General features: G+C 43.6%; 1 protein-coding gene across 1 annotated transcript; it reads right to left on the bottom strand.

Annotated features, from left to right (window-relative positions):
• Positions 1–2: 2 nt before the first annotated feature.
• LOC117893518 (dual specificity protein kinase splA) lies at positions 3–24,029 on the bottom strand. The gene is given in 8 exon segments (XM_034800157.1): positions 3–965; positions 1,036–1,137; positions 1,202–2,146; positions 2,209–2,572; positions 2,632–2,718; positions 4,016–4,325; positions 4,385–5,314; positions 23,325–24,029. Coding segments are annotated over 7 exon segments (2,883 nt in total). The 5' UTR covers positions 5,275–5,314; positions 23,325–24,029; the 3' UTR covers positions 3–780.
• Positions 24,030–24,311: the final 282 nt, after the last annotated feature.

Below are 24,311 nucleotides of genomic sequence, written 5' to 3'. Positions count from 1 at the left end.
TTATTTGTTTTCTGTAATTTATTATACCCTAAAAAATTGGTTTACAACTAATTACTAGTCATACGCTTAAAATTGATTAAAAAATATAATTTATATATTTAGTCACGATGGTAAAACTAAAGAAATTGTACGGCAAAATGGTTGATCATCTCTCGATTTCTGGGACTTATTTGCGCCCATCGCAGTGTTTCACAATACCCAAAGAGGCTGGTTTAACAATTACAAAAATCTTTTGTTTGTGGGGGGAGTCGGGCTTAGGGATGGGTATGGATGTGGCCCCTAGAAAACGGGGCAATCAATCGTCTTACGGCTAGGCATTCATTATTATTCATATTTAATATATAATATATTCAATTACTAGGAGCTTAAAGGTTGTTGTTTTTGCATTCATTCATTTATCGTTTGCTACATACATAATATATTCGTGGCTTATCGTTTTGCGCCCTGCTCTGCGCTGCTCTGCTCTGCTGCTCTGCTCTGTATTGTAAATCAATGACATAAAGTGGCTAACGAAACGAAGGAAAAACTACTAACAATTGGGCTTAGATCGGTTTTTGTTTGTTGCTTGTTCTGCTTTGTATAATTGTTGTATAATTATAATATAATTATTGTTTACAAATAGCATAATTAATAGTTACGTTTATATTTAATGTTTTCTTATTAGTTTTTTCTGTTTTTCTTTCTGCATTCTCCTTCTTATTCTTTTCTGTTTAAATTATAAAATTTCCTAATCAAGAAAACCATAAGAATAGTTGTTGTTGTGGTTGTTGGTTGGTAGCCTTAGGCCTTCCAGTTGTTCTGGCGACTGCCACTTGCTCCGCTCTGCTGCTGTGGTGGAATCATCTCCAACAGATACTGACGCTGCAGCTCCGCCGCTCGCTGTACATCCGCCATGCTGTTGGCATTACTCGAGTTCTTGGACGAGCCCGATGACGAGCTGCTCTTTTTGTTGTTATTGTTGAAAGCTGTTGCAAAGAGGGGAAACTTCTTTAGTGAAAACCTTTCTTTACGCATGTTTAGGGTTCCTGCACTCACCTGCCACTTGGGCCGCCTGCGCCATGGCCACCTGATAGGAGTACAAAAGCGGTGCCAACTGCATCATATGCTGTGGATTGCCACCCAGACCCTGACCCAATGCTGCAAGAGAGAATATCATTTATGACATTAAAAATCGGGAAATCAATCAAAGGGATTTTCCTACCTCTGAAGAGCTGCTGTTGGAAAGCCTGCATGGCTGCCGCTGTGGCTGCCGGCGAGTTGTTGCCCATTGCCGCAGCAGCTTGATTGCTGCTGGCCGACGATGAGGCTCCAAAGTTGCCCAGTCCGCCGAGTGCCGCCAGATTGCCCAGCTGGCTGAGATTACCCAGATTGCTGAGGTTGCCCAGATTGAGGTTCATGCCACCCATGGCACTGAGATGTGCTGCCGCCGCCAGCGTGGCTGCCGAGTACTTGTCATAGCTCTGTGCCTGCTGTTGCTGCAGCTCCCGTTGCTGGTCACGCTGCTGCTGCTGTTGTTGCTGCTGCTGTTGTTGCTGTTGTTGCTGCTGCTGTTGCTGGTGGTGATGATGATCGTGGCGATCGTTGCGTGATGAGCGCGACGAGGACGCTGGCTCATGGTGGTGCGCTGCCGTGGGTCCTGGACTGAGGATACCTGCCTGCTGGGCAGCTATGGCCGCCGCTGCAGCTGTGGCGGCGGCACGCGACGAACGCGGTGTGCTGGGCGGTGGTGTGGGCTGGTTTTGTGGTGGCGGCGGCGTGGGTCTAGGCGCTGGCGTTGGCGTCTGACACTTGGTCGGTATGACCGTGACAGAGGGCGGCAGATTGACCAGTGCCGCCGCTGCCGAGGCATGCGACGCCTGAAGCTGTTCACGCTCTCGCTCGCGCTGCAGCGCCTGCTGGTGTTGATGCGAATGCGACGAGGAGTTGCTGGCGGCGGACACGGTTAGCGAGGCGCTGACATTGTTCAAGGCATGCGTGTCCACGGGCGATGGACTGCTCTGGCTGGCCAAACGCTGCTCGATCTCCTGCTCCTGCTGCAGGGCCTTGACGAATGCCTGTTTCAGTCGATTGGTGTGCTCCGCCTTCAAAGCCTTCTTCACATTCGAGGTGACGCACTGCTCGCAAATCACCTTGGGATCCTTGTTGGCTATAGAAACATTTTCTGATTAGTTTTATTCTCTTTTGGGTTTCCTCTTGCGATTTTCTTACTCTGTTTCTCCCACTTCCAGACGGGTGTAAAGTCAATCTTGCATTGGGCACAGCGGAAGGGTGCTGCCACAGCATTGGCCTTCTTGTTGACAGTCAAAAAGTCAACGACCGTCTCCAGTCCCAGCAAATAGACAAAATCCGTGTTGCTGGGATTTGGTATAAAGTGCATCTCTGGTGGTGGTGGCTTTGGGGGGAATCTATTTAATATTTACAAATGTTTTAGTTACACTTTTCTCTTTGGTTTTAAGTCTCTCCCTTTCACCTGTAGCAAAGTCTTTTCCAGCTGCTTGCGCAGTGCCATTTTAGCTGCCGCCTGGCGCTGTGCCGGCGTCTGTGCATCCTCGCGTGGCGTCGAGCGATCATTCTGCAATTAATCATTATAAATCCAAACACCGATTTAAATATTCTCATTTCTCTACTCACCTTTAGATCGTTCAGTTGATTCTGATGCGCTTGCGATAGCGGCGGCGCCGGTGTGATGGAAACAGAATTGCTTATGGTTCCAGGTACCTTCGAATTATCCGAAATATTAGGCTGCATGTTTTCAACGATTTGTTTTGTTTTTTTTAAATATATGCGAATATAGAGCAATTTAGAGCGTTTAATAGTTGAGCGTTAGGTTAGACGAGATTCAATGAATACGTAGAAAGTTAAGTTAAAATTTGTCGTGTCACTTTTTGCACGGAGCCTATTGAGAAGTGAATGACTTTCGGCTGATGTGATGTGATGTGACAGGCGTTTGTGTTAGTGTTAGTTGTATTAGTAGTGTTGGAAAAGTGAAAACCAGTGTTGCACAGCAAGAAATATGCAGTGATGAAAATTATAGGCTTTTTCTACCATTTTGGTATGTCAGAATAAACTTTTCTTTTTGTTTTTAGAACATTTTACTAATATCAACTAGCTATTAATCAAGAATTTCGAATCAGACCTGCTAGGAGATATTTTAAACTCCCTTTTTCAATTAAGTATTTAATTACCATTTATTGGATTGATAATTTGCTTTAAGCTTCAACTTGTTCTTGAGCGATTGTGGCAATTCTTTTTGCTTGAACTTCTTCTCGACCTCTACGTTGATCCATTAATTGGATTGATGCAATTTTTCTTTCCTGAGCTTGTTCTTGCGCTTGTTTTTGAGCTTTTTCTTCAGCTTTACGTTGAGCCTTTGTTGGCTTTGGTGCATTTTTTCTTTCTTGAGCATCACGTTGAGCTCGCACATATCTCGAATGTGCCAAGCGAGCCTTAGCACGGGCTTCCTCTCTTTGTTCCTGTGTCTGAGCTGCCCGACGTCTGGCTGTACGAATGCGAGACGCTTCTCGTGCGATTTCTCGTTGTTCTTCGGTGTAATTATTCAAATTTACGGGATTTCAATAATAATTTTCAATAACAAATGCAACAAGAAACTGCTCTGGCTGAGGACAGCCCTGGACCTACACAAAATCTATCTCGATTATCCTTACCGCGACTGTGCTCCTGCTGCAAGCACTTGGCAAAGTAAACTCTATTCAGTTATTCTAATCTTCAAACTTCCCAAACTTTATTTTATAACTAAATTGTAATTCCTATTTGTTGCCTTTTCACCTCGTCATAGTTCTTGCTGTTATTCTTGTTAGTGTTTAGTAATGCGCATAGTGCGCGGTGCAGTGTTGGTAAGCGTGAGTTTTTTTGTTGGTGTTTTTTGTGTGTTTTGTTTTGTTGTTTATGTTGTTTTTGTGATTTTTGGTGCTTTCTGAACAAAAATGTGAGTGAGAGAGGGGGAGAGGGGAAAAAACTCGGCGCTTACGGCAACGATGACATTACAATAACTCACATTGCGTGCTTTCAGACTGGAAGGCGGCGCCGACGTTGGCGTGATGGTCACCGAGGGCGTGATGGTGAGATTCGGCAGGTTGGTGCGCGGCGGCAGTGCGCTCGACCGGTGCGATGAGGAGGTGGCAGGCGTGATGGTTGTGCCCGCGGCCAATGTGGCGCCGGGCGGTAATGAGGCTCTGGGTGGCGGGAGGATCGAGTTGCTGCTGAGGCTGCCACGCTGCGATCCGCTTAGTGCCGCCGCTGCGGCCGCAATGGCCGAGGCAGCAACTGCCGCAGAGCTGGAGCTGCCCGTCCGGCTGTTGGTGGCGCTACAAAAAGAAACGCACACATTAAAAAGGATCTTGGGAACACATGGTATAAAACTCACCTGATGCTTACGGCAGCTGCACTGCCGCCCAGACTGCTGCGACCCTTGCTGTGCGCCGGCTGGGGCACCGCCGACGTGGGCGTCACACTCAGCGATCCCTTGGAGGTGAGGGCGGCTGGTATGGCGGACAGCGGATTGTTGGGCGACACGCTGGTCGGCGTTACCACCATATTCTCCTTCATCACCTGCTGCGACTGCTTCAGCTTCTTGAGCAGCATCAACTTGGTCTCCTCATTCCGCAGATCCTGCCGCAGCCTGCGCAGACTCTTCTCGCGCTCCTTCAGCTCGGCGTGGGACAGCTCCTTGATGGGCACATACGGCGGCATCTCCTCATCGTCCGTCTCCGAGTCAATGTTGCCATTCTGCTGCCGTCCATTGGTGCGTGCAGGCAGCAGCACAATGTCGGGCGCCTCGGCATATGACTTGGGTTCCGTGCGGGGCCGTAGCACTCGCCTTTGCACCTTGTTCTCATCCACACCGCTGCCGCCGCCACCAGTGAGTACTCCTCCTTCTGCAGTCCCCCCGCTGGAGCTGTTGTTTGTTGTTGTATTGTTGATGCTGGGAGTGGCGGTGCTGTTCGTGGAGCTGCTGTTGGTGGGACTGCTGCCTGCCGTGCCATTCCCAGTGCTACTGTTGTTGTTGTTGTTGCTGGTGCTGCTGCTGCTGGTGTTGCTACTGGTGGCGGGAATTGTGGCAGCAGCGCCTGCTGCTGCTGTTGGCGCTGGCGTTGGAGACGGCGTTATGGTTAGACCCGTGTTATTGGCCGTCAGTGCCCGCAGATCCCGATTGCTGAGCGCTGTTGAAGACGGCGCCGGCGTTATGGTTAACGCCGGATCCCGGCCAGAGCTCAGACTCAAGTCGACCACATCGTCGACCTCCATTTTGGCCATTTTCGCACGTCGCGTCGTCGTGATTCTGTATCTTGGGCAACTGAAAGCATAAGAAAGACAAGAAATTCAAATTAAAGCAAAAGCAAATGCAAAAGCATGATATGGCATGGGGGGACGGAGGTCGTTTGGTTTTCATTAAGGGTTGAAATTCGGGCTGGGCTTCGTCTGCTCGTGTGTTTTTGTTGCTTTTTGTCTGCTGCCTTTGCCTGCCTGTCACTTTCCCACTTCGCAAGGCGGATGTCAGCCACTAACCCCTAACGGTTTATTATACTTTTGTTGCTGCTGTTTTTCACACTGTGAAGGTCTCATTTACTGCCTGGCTGCTCCCTGGGACATACATTATAAAGATATCCTGATTTCAATTTACTGAGACGACGACCTTGTTGAAGCGCAACTGATAGCCCCCGCCCGCCTCAGGTCCAACATCTCAAGCGATCTCAAGAGCTTAAGCAACAGAAAATAAAAAGGAAAGCTGCGCCAAATCGCACAAATCAACTCTCTGATTCGCTTGCACAGATGTACATAGTGGTACATAAATACTCCGTCTGTCTGTTTGTCCGTCTGTCTGCAGCAGTAGGTATGCATGTTCGCGGCGGTACAACATTTCTTCCATTTCCATTCGGACTTTGAATATCTTCCGCAAGCCAGTCACGTTTTCGATTTAACAAATTTTCGCATACAAAGGCCGCTCTGGGGGCTCTGCTGAGTAGCTGCTACAAGAAACATTTACATGAAAACAAAGTGAGGAAAGTGTGGGGGAAAGCAGCAAAATGGGGGGAAAATAGGGGCAATAGTGGTAGTAGTAGTTTCAGAACTAGCAGAGACACAAACCACCTGACACACACACATACACACAGAGAGACGTAGACCGTAGCGACACGTGAGAGTGAAAGGTGAATAAACTTTTCAAACAACTCAAAACGGGGAGGCAACAAAAGCAACAATTCACCTGCTAATACTGATTTACAAGCAGCAAACAAAATAACAATAAATATTTGAAAATCCCAGGCTACAACAAAAGAAAACATTGCACAAAACAATTGAGGTTTAATTAATACAGTTTTGGTTTATTTTAAAACAACAAACAAAATCAGTTGTCCCACATTCTGTGCTGTCCACTAATTTAATTTAACGGATTTGCGAACCATTCAGGCATAAAAACAAAACTTTTAATATTCGACAGGACCCGCGGTACCAAGCACCGCACTAAACAACAACAAAGACAGGGTCCAACAGATCCCAGATTAATGATTCCCCTGACGACCTTCACAGTGGTTTAAAAATCTATAAAAACAAAACTCTATAAAAACTTTTCGTGGAAATTTGTAAAACAAACTGAATCAGCTTATAATTTATTTGTATTTAAATTAAATCTTCTCAAATTGAAATCTATCCACTGCTGGCAACTATGCAGAGAGGCTGGGGCTGGACAGAGATTGAATCAAGTTCGCATAATAATAGAGCAGAGCTTCAGCAGAGCCTAGTTCTGCCAACGAACGGCCTCAAGAAAATGTTGGCAAGAGAAAAGCGAATCGAATGGCATAATTATAAAGACGGCAGCAGCAGCAGCAAGCAGCAACAATATCCCATTTCCCATGGCTGCTGTTCCCAACGTACCATAAATTAACTCGCTTTGAAAGTTTGCACTCACACAGAAGCACACACAGACGCAATCACACACCTACACGGCTACGTATGGGCACGATTACTCGTTCGTTTCTTTTTTTCTTCTTTCTTTTGCGCGTTTTTCTTGTCCCCCCGCAAGCGGCAGTCTACGTAGTCTCGTTACTTTCCACACTTGTGTCGTCATCAGATTGTGCGCCACTCGAACACAGCGTTGCCGTCGTCGCCCGCGTTCGCGATTACTAACAGCTCTGCACGGTGGACTGAAGTAGGCGAATTGTTGTGATTGTTTTGATAAACTATTAAATAGTTGCGCGCTAGACTTCTACAGTGGTCGAAACCTATGGTAACATGGATGAATGTATATTATCATTGCTCATATTGTTTGTTTAATAAATAAATTAATTGGCAATTGTTGTGTTGAAAATTGATGTATATTGACAATTGTTGGCCTTATTTTCAGACAAAGTTCTAAATCTGTATTTATACCTTATGCAAGCTGCAGCTTTCGCACCATTACAGCGTGGATTGCCTGTCTTTTATAGCTTTTTAGCACCCAATAATCGTTGATTGAATTTCTAATGCTAATGGACTCTGTCCCACTGTGCGACTTGTGTAAATGTGTGCGTGTGCTTTTGTATGCTCTGATGATTGTCAGCTTTTTTTCTCTTCTTATTAAATTAATACAGTTTTAAATTTTTATAGATGCTTTTTAATGTACACACGCACACACACATTAACAAATATGTGTAAAACGAGGCGAGACAATATGGGTGCTTGTATCACCCTCTGACGGAATGTGGAAGAGGGGAGAATTAGTGAAACAAAAACTTTATCGATTTGTGCGACATTTCCATTTCGATTGGGGAGTTTTATTTACTTGACCATAATTGTGTTTAATAGAGCGCTAAATGGGCTTCAATTAGCGCCCCAGGACTTGGGGTTTACAGTGGGTCACTGATGGCACATGGTTTGTGGCATATGCATGCATGCAGGCAAGCAAGTTCAAGTTTATCCCCACGTCTAACGGTCGTTGGCACCTGTCCAAGAAAGGGGAAAAGCGACGCGCTAGACTGAAGCCCGATAGCTGACCAGAAGATAAGGACAGCCATCCGCCAGGCAACCAGCGGGGTGGGGATAGACTTCACACAGTCATCCCAGGCGAGCGCAACTTAGAAGCCGATGACGACAACGACAACGCAAAAAAAAGCAAAGAAATAAGGTTAAATCAAAAGTACAGTTGTGTACATAGCGCGGCGAGCAGCAGCAGCAACAGCAACAGCAGCAGAAGGCAGCACCAACAACAAAAGCAAAGAGCAGCCGCAGCAACAGCAAAATGTGTTTGAGTGTGCGGTGTACGGACGAGAGCGGGAGAACGGAAGAGCGGGCATGCGAGAGAGAGCGAGAGCAAGATGGAAGAAGAGAGAGCACGTCGCACACACGCGACGACAACGATGAGGAGAGCGCGGCGGTGGCTGTGGTTGTCAGACGGTGGCTATTGGGATACCCAAGTTTGGGGTCGACACTGTCTGTCTGGCCACCCACAATGGCACCCACAAACCCCACTCTCCAACTCACACTCCCACTCCAGCTCCCTCTGGCGCTAACCCGAACCCGAACCTAACCTAAAATCGATTTGCATATTATTTGGGTGCTATCCGCACTCATCAACAGTGTCTCAGAGATATCTCGATTACAATATTACAATGCTGCATTCAATAAGTTAAAGAAATATTATCAAAACAAGTGGCAGCTTAGCAAAAAGAAAGAAAAACAAACATGAATAGTACTTCTCGGTTCGGCATTATAAGAAATGCGCATATCTTATGGCTGGGCCTGCTGCCTGTCCCATTGTACATAAGCAAGTCGAGGAGAAGATTGAAGTGGAGTGGTAGGGGGAGAGGTGGGCTGCTGCTGCTGCTGCTTCGTGAGAGAGCAAGCAAGCAGGCGAGCGAGTGAGAGCGCACGACTTGTTGTATATGACGGGTGGTAGGGGTAGGGGTGGGGGAGACCAACCAACCGACCGACCTTCCTCGTCGTACATACATATTTACTCATCCATGCCTGGGATTTGGAGGTTCGGTTTCGGTTCGCTCGGGGCGGTGGCAGTGGCAGGGAAGGGACCGCCGGGATGAGGATGATGATGCAATGGGTGCACCCAGAATAGAGCCCGACTCGAACCTAACCTACGATTGTCCAGTTCCAGTTCCAAGCTGCAGCAGCTCAATGGAAAACTATCTTTAATTTACTTGGAAATGTGACATCCCAATAGTCATTCTCTATACATGCATGCATACACACATGCATGCTTATGTACATATCTACATATATGCTATGCCTCAGCCTTATCTTGTGAGTGTCACTATAATTATGCAGCCCACTGTGGTGTATTGCTTTTTTCTCGTTGCGTTTATTTATAGCCAGGCGATAAGCATTGGTCGGGTTGGGTGGGGGGAAAACGCAAACAAACAAAAAGAACCAAAAAGTTCTAAATGGGTTAACTATACACAAAATTAACGGCAAATTAATGACGCACACTGTAAGAAAGCCCAACGACCAATACATATTTGCAACAATAAAACAAATCAGAGCGGAATAAGGTACCCAAATGAAAACGAAATTCCATTCAAATGCAAAGCAAATACAAAGTTTAGGTACAAATTATTTATGTATATTGCTGTGTGTAAAAAAGATAATGATATTCTTTTTCACCATACAAAGAAACGAATTTCATCACAATTCTGGCCATAAAATCTATTTAACGGTTAAATAAAAAGTGTGCAAAATATATGTATGTACATTTTCATCTTTTATATTTGTTCAATGGGAATGTTGTCTGTGTTTTTAAATTGCAAAATAGTTTGTGGCGTTTACTATACGACAAGTTATTGACAAATCATCTTTTGGTTGCTGGGTATTTCAAATATTTATTATATTATGGATTTGTTTTCCTTATCACGTCAAAGTAAATGCACAAACAAATACTCGTGAACGGTCTTTTATGGCTCTGCTGAGTAATTGGCATGTGGAAATGAGGACTAGGGAGGTGCCGGGGTTCCTCCCCACATGCTAGTGCACAGCTGTTTTGTGTCCTCTCTTTTCTTTTTTCGTGCTCTTGACCAGCGTTGCCAGCTAAATAAACAGTAAAAATACATAAGCCGCAATAGCAACAATGCAAAGACAAGCTAAAAATTAATGACTTTCAAAACTGGTTTTGTTTGTCCAAGTTGCTGTTGCTGTTGTTATTGGCGTTGTTGCTGGAGGCAGCAGAAAACTAAGAAGCCGAGAATGATGTTGCTGCCACAGCATCATTTAATGCTACGCTTGAAGAACATTTTGATACACTTGCTGAGAGAGAGAGGGAATATGATTCTGTGACAGATGTTTGAAACGCAAAGGGAAAATCATTCATAATCATTAGGCGTAGTACATACACGTGCATATGTTTAGTTCCATGCGTCATTAGATAACTCACCAACTAGTATAATAACGCATGAAGAGTCTCAAAAACTTTGCCCGTCTTGCTTAATCTTTGTTTTAGTGAGGAAAAACCATTAAGGGAAGGGGGGAAGCTGACGCGTCCGGTAATTTGTCTGATTAAGTGCAATTTTTCCACAGAAACCAAGTGCAGGAAACAAAGTTAATGTATTTCTCTTTAAAATGTGCCAAATATTGAGTAAATTGCAATAAATAGATTTGTTGCCTTTTTGCGCGCTGCCATAAAACACACGCACACACACGGAGGTAGAGAGGCGTACGTACGGTTTGATAGACAAAAGCAGAGACGACGGCGACGCAGCAGAGCACCACTGGCAGTGGCAGTGGCAGAGACAGAGGCAGCAGCGTTCGGTCGGTCGTTTGGTTTATGTACAACTTGAACCCATTGCCTATGTATGCATGTATGTACCGCGCCCGAGTGTGAGTGAGAGCCACAGACACACAGTCAGGCATCAGCATGTACAAAAAGCAAGAGAAACAACAAAAGCAAAGACGGGGAGCAAGTATATGTTGGAAGGGGGAGAGTGGTGGAGGTAGAGAATGCAATTCTGCCCATGTACATATGTATGTACCTATGTAAACAGTATATAAATAGCATACACACTTATATAAGAGCAACCTGCGCAAATGTGAGAACTTGTCCATTGACAACATGTGAATTTGTTAAAGTTTTTGGGCCAGAAAACACACAACTTAAGAGCCTCCTCCGTTAGGTTACAACATTAACTGTAACTATAACTGTAACTCTCACCATTCATATTTTCAGTTTTCCCTATCTGGCAACTCCCCCACGGGAAGGCAGCCCTTGCAATGCCTCTTCTTATCGCGAGAGAATAAAAAGTTTTGTAATAACAACAACAACAAAACCACAAGGAGAAAGCCAAGATTCTGAGGTCGAAGTTTTTCATACCCTGGATGACATCCATAGGCATTCAGACATACAATTTTTATACAATTTGATGAAAACAGCTACATACATCCTCGAATGTTGCAGTCCATCCGGAGTATATGTAACAAGCTTTCGTTATTTGTGTCCATATTCCGAATGTATACCTTCTTTGATTAAAGGGTATCAAAAATGAGAAGCTCGCACGCGTTAAGAATAACCCCAAAAAGAAACACGTAAATGGTATGCCGGCAGCGCTGTCGCTGCCTCTGTTCTGCCTGACAGCGGCGCCCGAAAGAAATAACAGAAAACCAGTTAGCCGATACTTTACACACACAAAAAAGCAAATACAGAAACGCACACACTGTCACACGAATTTGACATTCATATTACGATACGATAAGTGCAAAAAATACTCGTACAACCGTTTTCATTCAATTCTTTCGAGCGAGAGATTTCAGTTTCGTTTGCCATTAGTATAATTAAACGAATATCAGAACTGTGAAAGCCCTCTTCATCCTTATCAAAACGAAAAGAACAGTCAGTATCGGTAATTAATAATGCTAGAGCGGGGGTGTCCATGTACTTCTCGCAATTGTATATTTTGCCAGAAAAACAATAATCACTACAGTTAGTCCACGAATTGCCTCAACGCAGTCCCCATACATTCATTCATATGTAAAGACACATGTACATACATTTGCACAGGGGCCTTGAACTAGCCACGAGCTATACGAGCTATAAATCAGTATATAATACTATGTGGATAAACCTATGTATGTTTACAGTATATGACATACATATGTACATGCATACATATTTACACAGGGAACCATGTAATTTAATTGTATCTTAACACGCTCTTTACAGAGACGCAAAGGACTAGTTGGGGTAGTAATGGGTTATATGTATTTATGTACATAAATATGTATGTATACATGTGTTTACATATGTATAGGCTATGTATTTGTAGGTGATCGATCAAGACCTATGTACATACATACATATGTATTTACATATGTACGTACAACCCTTCTAGCACAAAGATTTAAATTTAACATAATAATTCATAGTTTCAATCAGAAACTTCCAGAAATGTTATTTTCTGCCTACAGCAGCGTATGTACATACGCTCGTCATACATACATATGTATGTGTTCGTGTGTATGTGCACATATTGGCTCTAGCCAACAGTTAAATGTTTGGATGTCTTTTTTCATTTGCGATCGCTGCACATTAATATACATACGTACATGGTATGTACTACATACACAATTATGCAGATACATAAATACACACATATGCACATTTCCTGTACGCAAAAGAATATTTGTTTGGTTTGGCAAGTCCCCGATAAGTAAATTTCCCCCAACTTTCAATATTGGACACTTCACTTATCGAACACATGGATTAGAATGTGCAGACATAAATATAAATGTACACATATATGTACATACATACCTATTTATATACTTAAGGTGTTGTACATTTGTCTGTGCGTATGCATAGTGAATAAAAATAAATGTCAGCGCAAAAAAAAAAAAAAAAAAAAAAGAGAAAACATTTTTTCTAGCTCTCTTTTGCTGATAAGCGGGCGACACTTACAATACAGACAGACACACATGCATATGTACATCTCATTCATACACTCTCAGCTAGAGAGTAGTATATAAGGTTGCTCTGGTCATGCATATAATATACGGACGGACATTGAGTACTACTTTCAGTTTATTGTTGTTAAGGCTGAATCACAACTTTTCTCGAGAAGATCAGCGATAACTGTTAATCTTCCACAGCCTATTAGCGATACAAACATATGTACATAAATACATACAGGCACATACATCCATACATATGTATGTACATATGTGGGCATATGTAAATAAATGGAATATTGTCTGCTGGAGCGTTTATTTAAATATCAAATCGAGAGAGTGTTCCACACTACGACAGATTCAATTGTCATAAGTTTCCATGGCTCCACTGAGTAGACATTGGACTAGAAGATGTTCTGGAATTAAGTCTCTAACTTGCACAAGAGGAGAAATGTGGATGGATGGATGCACTAACGGTACCACAGCAACTGATGCTGCAACATCTAATACATACTATTATTCCTTCTATCTCACTATGTACGGTACAATTTTTTATGCGCTTGTTCTTATTTCTTTTTTTTTTTGCACTTAATGACGTGTAACGAGCCCGCGCGCGTGTTTTGCAGTTGTCTTTGTGTGCGCGCTCTGTCTTTCTGTCTCACTCTCTTGATCCCCCTCTTTCTCTCTACCCCTCCCTATATTTGTTTGGTGTGCCAGCAGCATACATACATATACATATGTACTAGCGATTGGCGGACTATGCGCGTGCGAGCGAGATGCCGCACTTTGAAAATAAACAGGTAAAAAGGTAAAGCAAAAGAAAACAACACCAACAAAAAAGCAGCTTTGCCACTTTTGATACCCTCCTCTTGCAGAGTTGGGTGTCATTATTCTGCAGAGAAGTTTGAAACTGCATTATGGAGATATGCCCATCAGTCCCTCAATAATCTGTTTTAAGATTGTTTTAAATGTAAGAACATTTAAAGTTACATCTGTAAAGATACAGATGAGTTATAAAAAAATAGCCACACAACGCTAACCAATATCTATTACATATACAGTTGTGTTCAATGAAATAGTAGTGCCGCGCCACACATTTTTCACAACTATTTTTGAGACCCTTCCAGTCTTTCGAATTGAACAAGTGATACCTTTTTGGAAAGCCTAAAATGTTCACATTAGAACCCAGAAAGAATCCTGGAACATTTGCATTCCATCTTCTTGTTTTACATGACTTTAGAAAAATACCCATGAAAACTGCTGTTCAATAAAATAGTAGTGCTGGGTGCAAGTATTAAAAAAAAATAAAAAAGCAAATTAAATCAATTCAAAAAAGTTACCATCAGTAAGCCTAGTTTATATATTGAATATTTTGATGAAAGAAATGTTTGAATATAGCGGTACTTTTGTTTTTGGAGCGTAGAAGTAATCAATGAACGGTCCAATATGGGAGACTTTAGAATTCGACTAAAAACTAAAATCAGGAGGTATAATGAAATTCAAAACTAATTTGAATGTGCTTTTACTGTTATATTAAATAGTTTAAACTAAAAAGAAGCACCCTGAAAAATGATTTTTATGCGAAAAAATTGTCTTTTAGTAGATGGTCGAAGATGGTTGAAGGCAAGACCAAGGTCTTCAATATCCTCAAAAGTTATGAAAACAATTTTATATCGCTCTGAAAGTGTTTTGATAGCTAATACACGACTGATTACACATTATTTAGTTGCAAGAGGTCCCCGGAAGCTACGCGTTTGAGAATAAAAGCACATGGGTACACGACTCATGTTTTGAAAAATGAGGACATGAGGCATGTGGACTGGGCCGTATCACAGTCCGAAAAATACTTTTGACAGATGAGTGTAAAGTTGTTTTATATGGTAAGAAAGACTCAAAAGAATATGTTTAGTGTTCACAGATATCTGATAACTGCCCAAATTCTTGAAAAAAAACAACATTGGGCATGTTGGGTTGACCCTTATGGGCTACAGCCCATATAAACTCTTACTTCCTAGCCTTATACTGACGTATTTCATAAAGTGGTGTGTGCCAACATACTTTTTAATACAATACAGTAATATTACTATTGAAAAATGCCTATCAAAAGGATCTGTCATCAAGATAATGATCTGAAACACGCAAGAAAGCTCGCTAGGAATGGAATTTTATCCGAAGAGGTCGACACTATTCCATGTCTTGCTCAGTCTCTAGACCAAAATCCCAACGAAATCTTATTGTAAAATGTGAAATGTGTTATTACTATTACAAATCCATCAACCAGAGCACAGTTTTGCCAAGGTGTTTAAGAATTATAGTCTCAGATCTTATTTAAGCTTGGGCAGTACCTTATTTACTCATGACAGGTGGGCGTAAGGCCATAGTGAAAACAAATTTGATTAAAAACTACATATTAAACCTCAAGAAACATATAGAACATGAAACATATGCACTAATTCCAGTTTCGTTGTTTTTTTAAATTTTCTAAAATAAACACTACTATTTTATTGAACAGCATTTTTTATAGGTATTTTTCTTAAGTCATGTAAAACAAGAAGATGGAATGCAAATGTTCCAGGATTCTTTCTGGGTTCTAATGTGAACATTTTAGGCTTTCCAAAAAGGTATCACTTGTTCAATTCGAAAGACTGGAAGGGTCTCAAAAATAGTTGTGAAAATTGTGTGGCGCGGCACTACTATTTCATTGAACACAACTGTATTTAACAAATCGTGCTGCAAGGGTATCTGCGCGTCGCCTCCTCCAGAATTTCTCTCTTTATTTTATTTTTTTGCTGGTGCTTCTCTGCCCGTCTTTTAGTTAGAGGGGGACGGGGGACTGCAGCTTTTTCTGTATTATTTGAGTGAAATGATCGTCAGCAAACAGCCCAAGTGGCTCGGCAGTTTCTGTTTCTGTTTTTTGTTGTTGTTGGTCAATAATTATCAAGTATACATAAATAATTAGTCAGCAAGAGCTGACCATGAAAATCTGCAGTAAAAAAGACAATGGGGGAAATCAATATAATGAAAAGTTTTAGTTAACCTTACTACATAAGGTGAAGCAGAATGGTAAATAAGTAATGAACTTCTGTAAATCGAAAGTACAGTGAACTTCTTACTGCAGATCCTGCCACTTGTGGCGACTAAGTTTAGGTGTACATCTTCCTGCTATCCGTAGTAAGATGATAGGCTAACGGCAAAGACGGGGGGCCCCAACAAAGAAGCAACTTTCTGGCATTCAACTTCTTCGTTTTCTTCTAAGCAACCCCTGTTCGAAATCGAGGATCAGCGGCTGGCATAAGACAAAAATTTCCAACAACAATCGCAAAGAGAGACACGGCGAGGGGCAGCGCAGCAGCAGCAACAGCGGCAGCGAGTCATTTAAACGGTCAATTGCCTCAGGCACAAAAGCAAATGTCCGAATGAGAGAGAGAGCTACAACAGCAGAAACAACAAAAACTAAACGAAATACAGAGAGGCACTGTAAACGGTGGAGAAAGAGGGAGAGGGACAACAGCTGACAGCTGAAAAGTGCAGGCCAAATGCCGAAAAAATTAAGCAAATGTTTTTCATATTTCATTTCTCACCTAAAAAGAAATGTAGCCACAACCATAAATACACATGTGCACACGCATACACAGCATGTACATATAAATTATTGAATTGTGTTTTAAAGAGTTGGCTATAAAAAAATGTTGCGAGCACCTTCAATGTGCATAAATTAGCCAAGCGCAGCAGCCCCAGAGAAGAAGCTAAGGCAAAGGCGGAATGGAGGAGAGACCCAGAGAGACTGAAAGAGAGCGAGCAGCAGACACAGCTCTCTCTCTCCATTTAGAGGGGCATGGCTGAATGTCTGTGTGTGTGGGTTCTGCTTTTGCATGCGAGTGTGTGTTTGCGCGGTATTCGGACAGCTAATCAGGCAATTAAAGAACCACAAAATAGCAAAAAAGCGAAGCAATAACAAACGAAAAGAGAAGACAAGAGAAGAAGCAAAACAGAAAGTCAAAACTATTGATACTCTTGCAGCTAGTCATTCGATTGCAATCAAAGTTGGGAGACATTGAGAATTTTCCTACCAAAATTAATTCCACAACAAATTAGGAAGGGTTTGTTCTACTTTTCAGTTGCTTCATTCTCTGCGTTACAAACATCTCATTAAAATCATAATACACTCTGCAAGGGTATGATAAATGGCGGAATGCAAAAGAACTGAAAATCAAAGAGTGTGGCTGCCATAAAACAGAAACAGTTTTGGCAAAGCAACAAACAACAAGATTTCATCAATAAACAAAGTAAATATATTGCAAAAGTATAAACTGAAAGTTTTGCATTGATTATGCAATGGACTATGTAAAAGCAAAGTTATTTCTTAATAAATAAAACAACAGAAATTAAGAAAACTTTCTTGAAATCGAAGGGTTCTGATGAAAATTCCTCTTCGGATCGGAAGTAAATCTGTTTTTACCAATTTGCGGGCTTGTCATAAGCAGGCGGTAATGCTGATGGTATTTCCTCCCTCACTGCAGCACCACCCAACCCCTCCACCTGTACGACCCACGCACTTTTGCACAAAACTTTTCCACCACCGAAAAACAAGGCGAGACACAGCAAAAACAACAATATGACAGGAATTCGACAAGTTACTACACTTAGAGCGGGTGCGGGTGGGGGGATTTGCGTCCATACATAAGGCAGTGGGCGGAAAACTTTAGTCGAAGCTTTAAAGTTGCCCTTTAAAGTGGGTGGGTGGGTGGCTCCTCCCAAAGGAATGAATGTTTGTGAGAAAGGAAGGAAGAGGTGGGGAAAAGAGCGGCGGCTGTGGATACCGCAGTCTTTTCGTCTGGTCTCATTCACCCTCACCACCCCCAGGACCCAGTGGGCTGCCGACATAGCAACACAAACCCGAACCCAACCCAACCCCAACTCTACCCCTCCAACACTCCCACAAGCGTCCCCTGCCTGTGTGTGTGTTGGGTAACTGTTTTTTTTGTCCTTTCCTCTGCTTCTTTCTTTTGCTTTTGCCCTAACAAAAATGTGTATCTAGAAATATTTTATGCAGGCAACTCTTCAGCGGGTGGAGGGGAGAGCAAGGTTGCTTTTTAGAGGGGTGGTGGGGGATGGAGGTGTAGTCGCAGCTGCTACAACTGCGGTTGTTGTTGCTCCCGTTTTCCCACTGTTCGAGGGGCGGCTTAGGGCGTGTTCCCGAACTAAACTATGGCCTTTGAGGGTGGATGGGGTGTGGGCTTGGTCTCGGTGAGATTCTACCTCTACCATACATCTAAAAACATATACAGGCTACATATGCGTATTTGTATGTGTGTGTGTCCGGGAGGCATCAAGACACATGTCCACATAATTGCCAAACGCGCAAAATCGAAGTTGGCGACCTCCCCGACTCCCAACAACAGTCCCACTGCCACTAAACCATCCCAAAAACACACCCAACCCCCAGAACCAGCACCCCCACCTACCCCTGCCACTGCCATTCAAATTCAACCAAACATGGCGCTCAGCTTAGGATTACTCACCATTTTGCATTTGAGGTACAGTTTCGCTTGCAATTTATAGTTTGGTCGTACACAGAAACCTGAACCTGAGTCTGAGGCTATGCTCTTTCATAAATAAATAGCCATGGGACCTGCACTGGGCCTGGGACATGGGCCGTATATTGAATTTGCAAGTGGCCATTCCACCCGACCCCCACGCTAATTGCCATTTTCATTAAAATTGCGTAATATTAATGGTTGATTGAGCTACGGGGCAGGCCAGAGGCAAAGTTAGAAGCGTTGTTGGATAGGTGTTGCGGCTAAAACTAATTTCCTGCCAAAGGTTACCAACCCACCATGTTATCATCATCGTCATATGTTCCCCCAGACATCCTACATGGGGGTCCCTGGCTATCAGCCAATTTGGAATTTTCGGATTTACAATTTGGGTGGAAATTTGCATTTCGAGTGTCGAACCATACCACACCACCCGAAACCACATTCGTTTTGACCAGCAGGAAGTCGTCTGTTTAGTGATATACAATGGGTTTCAGAACCAAATCAACGCATAGATTACGCAACTAACTATCCACCCCACCCGCTCCTCGCAGATAGAGAGAGAGGACAATCCGAAATAAGGTAGGAAATCCACACAGAATGGACCTTAACCCCACTTCTATAGGCTTTGGTTGGTGCAAGAGTTGGGGAAGAAGCTGCCCGGACATTATATGCATACTTGAGCTATGCGGGGTGTAGTGCTGGCTGAGCTGAGCTTCCTTCCGACCAGACCCGACCCGACCCGGACCTGACCGAGACCAGACTGGAGTGGGGCGGGGGAGTCTCCTCCCTCCCTGCATTCATTGCCTGTTTTGTATATGTATCTGTTTTTGCATGCTCTGCTCTTCACTTCACCTCACTCCACTCTACTCCTCTCTCTTATAGTCACTCTCTCTCTCTCCCTTTCTGTGTGTGTGTGTTTATGTACACATGCATACACAGCTGTACCGGGTTTCGGGGCATTTTACAGCCACAGAGCCTCCGCTACCACAGCACGCCCTACCACCCATCCTTTCTGCTTTACTCCCTCCTCTTTACGAACCTTTCTGCTTCTACATCTGCCATCTCTCCCATTTCCTCTTCCACCCACAAACAACAATGCAAAACGTCTGCATTTCAACTAACGGCACCCAATACACAAACAACACAAGCATCAAGGCAGCAGCAGCAGCCCTTTCTCTCATCCCATTCTCTCTCTCCTAGGCTCTCTCGCCAGCCAGCAGCAGCCACCACTCTCCAACTCCTACTCCCACTCCCACTCCAACTGCAGCAGCCGCCATCTCATATTGTTGTTGCTTTCTTGCTACCGAAAAACTTTTATACATAAGCGGAAGCCCTACCACTCTCCACCTCCCACCACCACCCAAATCCCACACCTCTTATTTCTGCTCAACAGCAAAACCAGGGCTGGCCACAGACCAAGGGAGAGAGATGGAGCTCATTACAAAATCAATAAGTCAATTTTCGTTTTTCATTATATTTCCCCTTAATTTCATGACAGTTTTTCACCCACACTCTTTTTGGACATATTTAATCAATAAACGAAGCGCTGGAGTTCCGGGTTGTCATCTGCTTTAAATTTAAGTTACCACAGCTCTCTGCTGATCCCCCCCTGGCTCATAATCGATTTTTTCAGCACACGCAAAGCTAAAGCTCTTCCCTAACCCTCCAACCGAACGCCCTCTCCACACAGAAGTAAGAAAGTGTCCCTCTCCCTTTCGCACACTACCAAGCACAAAAGAGAATCATAAAAAAATATAAATGTAAAACAAAAGCAACAACAGCTACAGCGCAGAAAACAAAAAAACAACCTAAGGAAGAAGGGGAATAGAAAAGGCCATTGGTAAGTGTGGTAAAGGTGGGGAGGATGGAAGAGAAGCCAAAGCAAGAGGAGAAGTCAGACAGAGGAGGGGCGAGGAGAAGCCAAAGCTGTGTAGAACCATATTTATAGGGGGAGAAACGAAGCTGGGGTAAGCGAATTAAAGTGTCTTTTTCCCCATTTTACCCTTTCACAACACTAATAATTCAATCATTATCGACGACTGACATGATCTTTTGTAATCGCAGTCGCAATTCTCATCGCAATCGTAGTGCCAAACCGTTTGCATATTTTGATTCCTTGTTAACGCTGGCTTCTCAGGCTTTTGGCTCTTGTTTTAGTTGTCAACAGAGACCAGAGAGTTTTCGGTGCATCCGCATTGAATGCAAAAGCTTAGGCTTAGGTATAGCCCTGACACCACCCTAGGGCGCCCAGTCTCTCAATCACTCCTCTCTCTCTCGCTCTGCTACTCTCTCACACATTCTATCTTTCAACAATGCTGCTGGGCTGGCATGGACGCTGCTGCATGCAACTATTGAAGCATGAACATGCAATTTATGTACAAACACATACATACATATGTACATGCATACCTACATGCTACAAACATATGTACACCCAACTATGAAATACAGCAACAACAGCGATAGGCAACTGTACTTTTGATATAAAATCCACTCTCCATTCCATACATAGAAATCCAAACACACACGAGTCGTGCGGGGGGGATACATATAGAGAAATCACCCACTCCCCCCAAACCACCACATCCACCATCCCCCTTTATAGACACCCACTTGGAGAGCTCTGTTTAGTTTTAGTTGCGCTTTAAACTGCATTTCGGCTTGCTGTTTTGTTGTTGTAAGCACTGTACATAGAGGAGCATGGCACGAGAGAGTGTCGTGTGTACAAGAGCAAGAGGGTGGTAGGGGTAACGTGGGGACTACATGAGAGTGAGTGTGTGTCTGTGTGTGGGGTTTCAACAATTCGCATTTCTGTTGCAGCAAACGAAATAGAAAACAACTGCAATATGTGATGATGGAACGGAATGGATCGAGTATGCAATACTATTTACCTCCCTTTCAGACCAAACCTCCAAACGCCCACACACACACACCATCAATAAGACTTCTCCATATACAATCTTTTATGCACTTTGCATTGACCCTGGCCGACTGCCATTAGCTTGCAACTGTAAAAGAAACTCTAACCTAAATTGAAAGAAATCTTGGTCTCAGCACCCAAGTGGGAGGGGAACATGGCACTGCCGCTGCTTACGCATGCAGTCGCAGGCCGCAGAGCGTCGAAGTCGAGTTCTGGTGCTCCACTTGCAGCAACAACACACCAATACAATGCTGTAAAAGACGAGAATTTCGGATATCGGTGTTCTCTCACACCCATGCATGCGCAGGTACGAGCACAGGTATATTGGTGTATGTAGGTATGGATGTTGTATGCAAGTGTGTGTATACCCAATGCAGAGCCAATACAGAACGCTGCTCTGATTACACTACAGAATATTTCGATGGCATACACTACAAAAATTTTAGATGTTAGGTGTAATAAGTATCAATGCAAGCAATCTTTACAGAGATTTATCATAACATAGCCGCTGAAACTAGTGGTGTAATGCTACATAAATCTAGAACCGGGTTCCAGACATTCTTCCGTCTTGGTTTCTTGCAGCAGTCTTTTTCTGGATTGTCGTCAGTTTGCTTGGGGCTTAACCTATTAAACAACTCCCTCAAGTTCAAACCCATAAAATGTTGCCCGTCTTTAGCCATAAACTTGTGTCCGTGGGAGGAGTGCATGCGGCGAAGATTATCTGATTTAACTAATGCTGACGACCTGCTCCACTGCGAACTAGTTCCCCCGACTTGAATAGTTCTCAGACTCCTACAACAACGGTGCTGCGCTGTCGCCAGCTGGAAATGCGGGTCTGGGTCGCCATCGAGACGGCACGGGACGGTACGAGTCGAGACGAGACGAAGGGAAAGACGTAGAGAATGCAGTAGCACATAAAGAATGCCAAAATAAGTTTAAAACTAACGACATGCTGCGTGTGAGTGGGAGCAGCATAACAAGTGCTGCTGACAGAGAGAGATAGTGGAAGAGAGAGCGAGAGCAAGGTGGTTATGTCTGCATGTGTGTGTTTGTGTGTGTGTGTGTTTTTGGAGCATGCAACTTTTCGTGCTGTTTGCCAAAATGCGTTCGTTACCCGGCTACGGCCTGGCGGCACGCATTCCCGAAACATAGCCACGAACTCCCTGTTCAGTGAGAGCAGGGGAAAACAGAAAGCGGGAGACAGAGAGAAAGAGAGAGGTAGGTAGGCATGCATTGAGAGAGAGCCATGTTGCCGAACAAGTGCAGGCTGGCGTACGTGTGTGTGCGGGGTCATTCTCGAAAACATTCAAGTGTTGCAAAGCGCCCGAAAGTGCGTGCGGGTAATTAGCCAAGTTTGCAATCGTACCGTACCCAAGAAAAGTTCATTAACACACTTAATATGCAAGAGCAGAAGCCCGCTCATTCATGGCAGCTGCCGATACATTTCAGGGCACCGCAAATGTGTGTAGATAACGGAACGACAAGACTGCTACCCCCTCGCGACCAGTCAAGCAGCGCAGCGGCAGATACAATAGAAAACAACAAAAAACACACACAATCGCCTAAGCCATGGCGTCACAGCGACGACGCTGGCACCGACAGCGGCAGACAGACGAACGCCAAAAGCTGTAAAAATTGTCAATATAGAGAAGGTGGAGGAGGAAAAAGTTGGAGCTTTGGCGAAATAATACGCGAGAGTTAAAGAAGAACGCCGACCGCGGCAGAGCATTTTTAACGAGCACACACACATACACACACATGCATGCATGCGGGGAGACGCCGACGCCGGCCGCAGCAGCAGCAGACCGGTTGAGGTTAAATTGGATAGTTGAAGCCAAGGAGAGAAAGAGAGAGAGCAAGCAAGAGAGTGGATATGGAGTGGAGTGAGTGTGGGGCGCTGCTTGCTCTCGCATACATATTGAATTTTTTTTCCTTTCGGCGTAATGAAAATTTTAGCAAAAAGACGTTGGGGAGGGAGTGAATCTTACCCGCGTGGAGAGCAAAAATCCGTTATTGCTGTGGGTGCTATCGCTGCCGATGCTGCTGCTACCTCTGCGTCCAGCCTGGGAGTTGATATTAATTTTCCACTTACACACACAAAACAATCACCTTATGCAAAGAATTGATATTTTCCTCGACTTTTATGGAAGAAAATTTCACTTTTTTGGTGTTGCGCTAATTTCTTCTTATTTACTTGCGGGTGTGTATGTACATACGTATGTACGTCAGATGCACTCACACTGCCAAGAGGGGCGGCGCGCTATTCTGGCATATACGCGTGTATATATGTATATCGGACGGCCGTGTTAAACACCAATACACTTGCACCACGCACTGCTGACGTCGCTGCTGTTGTTGCGGCTCACTCCAAACACAAATATTTTATCGGCAACGAACGCGTTGGATTTAAACATTTATGTTGTATTTATATATACTTGACTTTTTCCACAATTTGTTTACGATTTCAGAGAGCGAAAGAGACCAATAAACATGCACTTGTAGAACTCATTTTGTTGGCAAACAAGACAATAAACTTTATTATACTTTGTTTGATTTACTGTTTTCGCGGCATGCCCGGAGTGGAGTGGGAGGAAATAGACAGTTATTCCACGCGCGTTTGGAAAATTTCGGAAAATTCTTGTTGTTTTTTAATTTTTTGGTATTTACCGCTACAACGTCGCACGACGACGAATTGACCAGCAGTGTGACCGCGGAATTACCGATCAAATATACCGGCAGACCCTCGGAAATATACCAAAATATACCCTTGCATTTTCAAAATATAATGTAAATATACCGTAAATCTTAAAATATTTTGCTCGTTTTGATGTTCTATTTAATATTACTAGCTAGTTAGGAGTCTCCGCGCTAAAACTTTAATTTGATCCGATTTATCAATCAATTCACCACAAGAGTGGCTAGATTTAACGACTTCCTTTTCTTGGAATGTTTCCGAATTAAATCGAAAAACACGC

The sequence above is a fragment of the Drosophila subobscura genome, chromosome J (genome assembly GCF_008121235.1).
Source record: "Drosophila subobscura isolate 14011-0131.10 chromosome J, UCBerk_Dsub_1.0, whole genome shotgun sequence".
Taxonomy (NCBI): domain Eukaryota; kingdom Metazoa; phylum Arthropoda; class Insecta; order Diptera; family Drosophilidae; genus Drosophila; species Drosophila subobscura.
This window is presented reverse-complemented; position numbering and strand designations above follow the sequence as displayed.